Genomic DNA, 8470 nt, shown 5'->3' with positions numbered 1-8470 from the left:
TGAGTCCTTGTAAATTCTGGAGTGTGGTCTATCTGTATAGTGTCTTGAGATAACTCTTGTTATGAATTGATACTATAATAAAATTGAATTGAATAGATGAAGAAATAATTGAATTAAATTGATAAAGATCAAGGGAAGCAAAGCAGTCTAAACATATATCTGGTCTTACAACTGTTTCTGAAGATCCTGAGTTTAGAGATAAGTCAGTGCCAGTTAAAGGCAGGTCTTGGTGAATTTTGCTTCTAATAGTTATAATTATATCATTGAAGAACCTCATAAAGTCGTTACTACTAAGAGCTATAGGAAGAGGCCTTCCTATACGTCTTAAGACTCTTGCCAGATTAAACGAGAATTTTCCAGTTTGGTGGAGCGCCAGATCTTCTCAAGTTTCCGCGATATTTGCTTTAATTTGCGAGTTTCAGTGTTATACCATGGAGCTAACCGTCTTTGTTTTATTATCTTCTTTTTTAGAGGGGCAACAGAGTCGAGAGTCATTCGTAGCGAGCCTGCTGCACTATCAACAAAATGATGGATTTGGGAGGGACTAATAGCATAGGAGTCCTCCGTTACTTTGTGATTTGGTAATGAATTAAATGCTTAAATTTAACTCCAGCACTATCAGATAGACATCTTGTATAGAAGGTTTTGCCTAATGGCGTGTAGTTCAGCAGTATAAACTCAAAAGTTATCAAACAGTGGTCAGATAGAAAGGGATTCTGTGGGAACACTATTAAATGTTCAATTTTAACACCATAGACCAGAACAAGATGGGGGGGGGGGGTTAAAACGGTGAGTCGGTTTATGAACACTTTGAGAGAAGCCAATAGAATCTAATAGAGAGATAAATGCAGTGTTAAGGCTATCATTCTCATCGTCCGCATGAATATTAAAATCCCCTACAATAATAACTTTGTCCGTTTTTAGCACTAAGTTTGACAGAAACTCTGCAAATTCGGAAATTCAGAGTCTGGACCAGGTGCTCGGTACACTATAACAAATAGAACTGGTTCAGTAATTTCCAACTTGGGTGAAAGACTAAGAACAAGACTTTCTAATGAGTCATAATTTAGTTTAGGTTTAGAGCTGATTAGTAGACTAGAATCAAAGATGGCTGCCACTCCACCTCCTTGGCCTGTGCCTCGAGGAATGTGAGTATTCATATGACTGGGGGGGGGGGGGGGGGGGGGGGGGGGGGGGGGGGGGGGGTGGATTCATTTAGACTAACATATTCTCCATCACCCAGCCAGGTTTCAGTAAGACAAAATAAATCACTATTAGAATCTGATATTAATTCATTTACTAGTACACCTTTAGAAGAGAGAGATCTGATGTTTAGAGTCCACATTTAATTCTCCTATTCTTTTGCACTATTGCACTTGTGGTTTTAATTGTTATGAGGTTTTCATGCACAGCTCCTCTACTGTTTGATTTAAATAATTTCAATGGTCGGGGGCAGACACCGTCACTATGGGGTTTTTACTAGGTAACACCTGGAATAAAGGAGCAGAGAAGTGTGTTAGACTGGGACTCTGCCTCCTGTTCTTCAGTCTGTGGTTACATCCTTACATGTGTTGCAGGTGGAGGTGATGGAGGTGATGGAGGAGGGCGGGTGGGCCCTCTCTTCAGTCTGTGTTTACATCATTACATGTGTTGCAGGTGGAGGTGATGGAGGTGATGGAGGAGGGCGGGCGGGCCCTCTCTTCAGTCTGTAGTTACATCCATTTCCTCTCCAGTCGTCTTCCTCCTCTTCACTCCATCATCATCGCTGCTTTCCACTGTCTGAACATCTGGATTACACAGCATCCCACCCTGCTCCACAGACAGGTAACACACAGACAGGTAACACACAGGTAACACACAGACAGACAGGTGACAGACAGACAGGTAACACACAGACAGACAGGTAACAGACAGACAGGTAACACACAGACAGGTGACACACAGGTAACACACAGACAGGCAGGTAACAGACAGACCGGCTGTTAGCCTGCTCTGGACCAGGCTAGCCACAAAGAATAAATCTCCATGGTTACTAGGCTGGGCTTAATTCAATCTGGTTTCATGCTACCTAGTCAAAGCTAAATTCCTCCAGGATAACTTGAATATCCCGGCTCAATCCCTTATCCTGGTTTTGTGCAACAGGCCTTGTGTTGTTATTGTTTCCAGGAGTGTCTGTTGTTGTTGTGTTGTTGTTGTTGTTTCCAGGAGTGTCTGTTGTTGTTATGTTGTTGTTGTTGTTTCCAGGAGTGTCTGTTGTTGTGTTGTTGTTGTTGTTTCCAGGAGTGTCTGTTGTTGTGTTGTTGTTGTTGTTACCAGAAGTGTCTGTTGTTGTTGTTGTTGTTGTTGTTGTTGTTGTTTCCAAGAGTGTCTGTTGTTGTGGTGTTGTTGTTTCCAGGAGTGTCTGCTGGAGGTGCTGGAGACCTTGGACTTGGGGATTTCAGGCAGGAAGTCTGGAAAGGAACAGGAAGTGAGATTCAAGGAGGAGAAAGAACTAAACCCCTCCTCTCTGAGAGTGAAGGAGGCTGCGGAGGCTACGCTCAACTGGTGAGCAAAACAAGCGCACTTTAATCTATACTGTATATAACCTGGGGGTGCGGAGTCTGACTCATGTTTATATAACCTGGGATGGGGGGCGGGGTGGCGGCGCTAGTAATGTTTTCTCTGATGTGTATTGGTCTCAGTGTGATGCAGGTTTCGGGGGCCTTTCCGTTGCTGGATGAGGACGCTCTGATTGGCTGCTCTCTGAGGGACGCCAGTGTGAAGAAGTTCAGATATTTTGTGGTGGGCAGCTCGGTGATCCTTGCCATGCTGGAAGGACCACCTGGGCCAGGAGGGCCAAGAGACCCGGGGCCAGGAGAACCGAGAGACCCGGGGCCAGGAGGGCCAAGAGACCCGGGAACAGGAGAACCGAGAGACCCTGGGCAAGGAGAAGCGGGACCGGGAGAACCGGGACCGGGAGAACCAGAACCAGGAGAACCGGAGCCCGAACAAGGAGAACTGGGTCCCGGACTGGGTGAACTGGGTCAGTCCTGAACCTGATCACCTTATACTTGTCATCAAGAGCAAATGAATCTAAAATAAATCAGGTTTAAAGATGTTTAAAATAAAAAAGTAAAGCGAAAAATACTTAATACATACATTTGAAGGCTGGGAGTTGATATTTCCACTGCAGTGGAGCTCCAGGTCTAATAAAAAATGACAAATCTTTTTTATGCGTCGTTAAGACTCATTGATTGATCAGCTGATCCTTTTGCTAACGACTGATATCCTAATCTTTATTATTATATCTGATGTGTGTGCAGCGAGGTGTCCGTCGCTCACCGTGCTGATCCGAGGAGCGTCAGGAAGCCATGGGTGGAGGCTACAGCTCCGCCTGCAGCCCCGAGACGGAAGGACAGCCACACAGGTAACACACAATATCATACGGTGGAGAACCATGGGGTACAGGTAACACACAGTATCATAACAGTGGAGAACCATGGGGTACAGGTAACACACAATAGTATAACGGTGGAGAACCATGTGGTACAAGTAACACACAGTATCATAACGGTGGAGAACCAGGGGCTACAGGTAACCCACTTTATCATACGCAACACAGTATCATACGCAACGGTGGAGAACCATGGGGTGAAGGTAACACAGTATCATACGCAGCGGTGGAGAACCATGGGGTACAGGTAACACAGTATTATATGCAACGGTGGAGAACCATGGGGTACAGGTAACACACAGTATCATACGCAGCGGTGGAGAACCATGGGGTACAGGTAACTCAGTATTATATGCAACGGTGGAAAACCATGGGGTACAGGTAACACGCAGTATTATAACAGTGCAGAACCATGGGGTACAGGTGGAGAACAATGTGGTACAGGTAATACACAGTATTATAACAGAGGAGAACCATGGGTTACAGGTAACACACAGTATCATAACAGTGGAGATCCATGGGGTACAGGTAACACACAGTATCATACGCAATGGTGGAGAACCATGGGGTACAGGTAACTACAGGTAACATACAGTATCAAACGCAACAGTGGAGAACCATGGGGTGCAGGTAACACAGTATCATAACGGTGGAGAACCATGGTGTACAGGTAACACAGTATCATATACAAAAGTGGAGAACCAATGGGTACAGGTAACACAGTATCATATGCAATGGGGGAGAACCATGGGGTACAGGTAACACAGTATTCCACGCAACGGTGGAGAACTATGGGGTACAGGTAACACACAGTATCATAACGGTGGAGAACCATGGGGTACAGGTAACAGTATCAAAACGGTGGAGAACCATGGGGTACAGGTTACACACAGTGTCATAATGGTGGAGAACCATGGGGTACACGTAACACACAGTATCATAACGGTGGAGAACCATGGGGTACAGGTAACACAGTATCATACGCAACGGTGGAGAACTATGGGGTACAGGTAACACACAGTATCATAACGGTGGAGAACCATGGAGTACAGGTAACACACAGTATCATACGCAATGGGGGAGAACCATGGAGTACAGGTAACACAGTATTACACGCAACGGTGGAGAACACACAGTATCATAGCGGGGGAGAACCATGGGGTACAGGTTTCAACACTATGGGAACGAGATACCCACTAACCCGTGCCGAAACCCCGCCTGCCCTGGCGTGCAAGCAACCTGTGGACACGACTTGGAGGAGAGCACCTGAGTGCCGGGTTCGGAGGGAAGGTCCAGACCATAGAACCTGAGGAAGTTTGTGAGGAGCGGCCCAGCCAGCCGCATCACAAACCCCCCGGAGAGATGCTTCAGAGAGGAGAGCCGATGAGACCGCCATGCCTCTCGGGGAGTGAGCACTTACAGCCATAAGTGAAGGCAAACCGCGCACCTGATAGGCCAGGGAGATAGTCTGAATAATCCAGTTGCCGATAGTATGTTTGGAATCGGGGAGCCCAGCCTTTAGGGACCCAAAATACCACCCCAGGACCTCAGAGTCAAGACACACGGTTGCTCTGACAGGGCAGAGCAAGAGGAGCCTCCCGTCCTCCGCCGTCACATGAGGTGGAGGATGAAACGCCTTCAGTACCATGGGCCCCATTACAGTGGACCACACCTCGGGAACGTAGCCCGGAACGGGGTGCAGATGGCCCTCATGTTACCCGGGAAAACTCCAGGCATTGGGGAGTAACCAAAAGCGTCTGAAGGTCCCCCACCCTCCTCATAGCAAGGTGATAGCAAGGAGGAAGGCCATCATCAGGGTCAGGTACTTGGCCTCAGCCGACTCCAGGGGTTCAAAGGGGGCCTCAGCCAAAGCTTCGAGAACCACCGCCAGATACCAGGTGGGAATCCTAGGGCAAATCGCAGGTCTCATCCGCCGGGTCCCACGGAGGAACCGCACAAACAGGTGAAGCCTCCCCAGAGACACATCCCTCGAAGGGGCTTGGAAAGCTGAAACGGCTGGATGCAGGATTGGAGTAGTTTTCATTCGCATTCAGCCCTGTTATGCCTAAAGGCGTTCCCATAGTGTCGTAACCGACGCAGTTTGAGGTCCCCTCGGAGGGTAACCATGGGGTACAGGTAACACAGTATCATAAAGGTGGAGAACCATGGGGTACAGGTAACACAGTATCATAACGGTGGAGAACCATTGGGTACAGGTAACACAAAGTATTATAACGGTGGAGAACCATGGGGTACAGGTAACACAGTATCATTTCTCTGTTGATCCCTTGTAGCAGACTCTGGTCTCAGCGCAGCGTGGAATTCAGGAGGATTCTGGGATGCGATGTGGAGTCAAACATCAGCTGTTTCCTGACAACATGGACAGAGTTCCTTTAGTAAAAGCAGATCTCAGCATTCCACTGCTGCACGACATTGTCACTGACAAGGTACAGAACCAGAACCAAGAGACCCAGATCCTCAGGGTCAGGGCCCAAGTCTTTTATGTCTTTACATGTCTGTCCCATCTCAGGCCGTCCTCAGCAGAGGGGACATCGACCAGAGTAAACAATTCGTGGCATAAATGTTCCCATAGATGGGGGGGTGTAGTGCTGGAACAATGTCTTTCCTCAAAACATTGTTCCCCAGAACGTCGTTCCCCAGAACGTCGTTCCCCAGAACGTCTTTCCTCAGAACGTCTTTCCCCAGAACGTCTTTCCCCAGAATGTCTTTCCCCAGAACGTCTTTCCTCAAAACATTGTTCCCCAGAACGTCTTTCCCCAGAACGTCTTTCCCCAGAACATCTTTACCCAGAAAGTCTTTCCCCAGAATGTCTTTACCCAGAACGTCTTTCCCCAGAACGTCTTTCCCCAGAACATCTTTCCGAAAAATGTCGTTCCCTAGAACGTCTTTCCCCAGAATGTTGTTCCCCAGAACGTCGTTCCCCACAACGTCGTTCCCCAGAATGTCTTTCCCCTGAACGATAAATATTCTCAATTGGCATAATCTGGAACTGCAACTCATATTTTTAAGCGCTTGTAGATCCAATGCAGCGGTGGAAGTGTTTCCTTAGAATCAGTCTGTGTTTTTAAGGTGCAGCAGCCGTTGCAACGTTTGCACGCGGCGTTAAAGACGCAGCAGCTGGTCGAAGCTCAACCGCAGGTCAGTGGACGCTCTGTCGTCATGACGCCCTGCAGGCCGCCTCCTCCAATCAGAAGCTTCGAGACAGCGAGACTCTTCCTTTCCCACCTGGGCCTCCTCACTCCGGAGACACTGAAAGTACAAATCACTGATACACCTGTCTGTCTGTCTCTCACCTGTCTGTCTGTCCTCTGTAGAGTCCCGGCGGTGTCCCGCCTCAGCTGTCTGTCTCTCACCTGTCGGTCTGTCCTCTGTAGAGTCCCGGCGGTGTCCCGCCTCAGCTGTCTGTCTCTCACCTGTCGGTCTGTCCTCTGTAGAGTCCCAGCGGTGTCCCGCCTCAGCCGTCTGTCTCTTACCTTTCTGTCTGTCCTTTGTAGAGTCCCAGCAGTGTCCCGCCTCAGCTGTCTGTCTCTTGCATGTCTGTTTGTCCTCAGTAGCGTTCCGGCGGTGTCCTGCCCAATCTGTTTGTCTCTGACCTGTCTGTCTGTCCTCTGTAGAATCCCGGCGGTGTCCTGCCTCAGCTGTCCGTCTCTCACCTGTTTGTCTGTCCTCTGTAGAGTCCCAGCGGTGTCCTCCCTCAGCTGCTGTCTCTGGACTCGTATCTTCCGGGTTTCTTGGACGATCTGAAGCGATTGGACAAGCTTCCATCCAGAGACTGTGACTCCGCCTCCGTCTTTTACGTCAGAGCAGGACAAAGGACAGCTGCTGAGGTCTGTCTGTCCCTAACCTGTCTCTCTCTAACCTGTCTGTCTGTCTCTAACATTTCTTTCCGTCTGTCCATAACCTGTCTGTCTCTAACCTGTCTGTCTGCCTCTAACATGTCTGTCCGTCTGTCCCTAACCTGTCTGTCTCTAACATGTCTGTCTCAGACCTCTCTCTCTAACCTGTCTGTCTCTAACCTGTCTGTCTGTCTCTAACATGTCTGTCTCTGACCTCTCTCTCTAACCTGTCGGTCTGTCCCTAACCTGTCGGTCTCTCTGTAGATCCTGAGGAACGTGGAGTCCAGCTGCAGCGTCCCGTCTCACTTCCTGGACTTCCTGTCGTCTCTCGGTTGGCCGGTGGAGGTGGGACAGCGACAGGGGGGCGGAGTCAGCACCAACAGCTTAGGTGTGATTGGTCCCTGACCGGGGTTAGAGATCACTCACTGTCTCACTGCCAGGGTCACCTGATGCTCGCCCATGTGTCTTCAACACAGGAATCTCCTTTAGTCTGAGTCCCATTGGTAGTCTTTTCCCTGGAGTTATTTAACGCTCGCACCCCCCAGGGTACTCCAGAACACCCCAGGGCACCCACCAGGGCACCCATCAGGGCACCCACCAGGGCACCCACCAAGGCACCCCCCAGGGTACCCCAATGGTACTCCCCAGCACTCCCCAGGGCAACCCACATGGTACCATACATGGTACCCTCCGGGTTTCATTTGGTCTAAATAGTGTCCTGGTTCTGGTCCTGGTTCTGGATCAGACTGTATCTCCACGGCTGTGGGAGTGAGCAGAGAAGCTCATTGGTTGTTTTGTGTTTCCCAGAATTCCTTGCTGTTCTGGGGGACAGCGGCGGTGGCGTGTTTGACGGCGAGAAGTTCGTCCTAATGTTCGCCAACGCCCTGACGGAGGTGACCTTCATCGTCCCCCCGCTGCCCCGCAACGCCCTGACAGAGGTGACCTTCACCGCCCCCCCGCCGCCACACGGTCAGTCTCTGATGATCTAAAGACATGTCTAAAGACATTGTGTTTGGTAAGGAAGATTGTGAGTCTGGAGTTGATGATGCTACAGAAGAGCTTCCCCAGATTACTGTTCACACAGATGCCTCGGCAATTTTTGGGGTCAGATGTATCTCCAGACTTGTGTATTGGTGTGATGAGACCGTAGTTCCAGATGTCAGGGAAGTAACCTACACTC

The 8470-nt window shown here is 49.3% G+C and overlaps 1 protein-coding gene across 1 annotated transcript in view; it reads left to right on the top strand.

Moving 5' to 3' along the window:
- LOC117941370 (ral GTPase-activating protein subunit beta-like) overlaps nucleotides 1–8279 on the top strand; it is a 17452-nt gene extending 9173 nt beyond the window's left edge. Inside the window, exons 7-16 of the mRNA XM_034866408.1 lie at nucleotides 1145–1148; nucleotides 1657–1824; nucleotides 2396–2544; nucleotides 2682–3001; nucleotides 3303–3406; nucleotides 5728–5880; nucleotides 6524–6709; nucleotides 7129–7281; nucleotides 7555–7678; nucleotides 8098–8279. Of these exons, the coding sequence (XP_034722299.1) occupies nucleotides 1145–1148; nucleotides 1657–1824; nucleotides 2396–2544; nucleotides 2682–3001; nucleotides 3303–3406; nucleotides 5728–5880; nucleotides 6524–6709; nucleotides 7129–7281; nucleotides 7555–7678; nucleotides 8098–8279 (1543 nt within the window). The remainder of the gene's footprint in view (nucleotides 1–1144; nucleotides 1149–1656; nucleotides 1825–2395; nucleotides 2545–2681; nucleotides 3002–3302; nucleotides 3407–5727; nucleotides 5881–6523; nucleotides 6710–7128; nucleotides 7282–7554; nucleotides 7679–8097) is intronic.
- Nucleotides 8280–8470: the final 191 nt, after the last annotated feature.

The sequence above is a fragment of the Etheostoma cragini genome, unplaced genomic scaffold (assembly GCF_013103735.1).
Source record: "Etheostoma cragini isolate CJK2018 unplaced genomic scaffold, CSU_Ecrag_1.0 ScbMSFa_632, whole genome shotgun sequence".
Classification (NCBI taxonomy): Eukaryota; Metazoa; Chordata; class Actinopteri; order Perciformes; family Percidae; genus Etheostoma; species Etheostoma cragini.
Note: the sequence above shows the minus strand (reverse complement) of the source record. Positions and strands in the feature narration are given on the sequence as shown.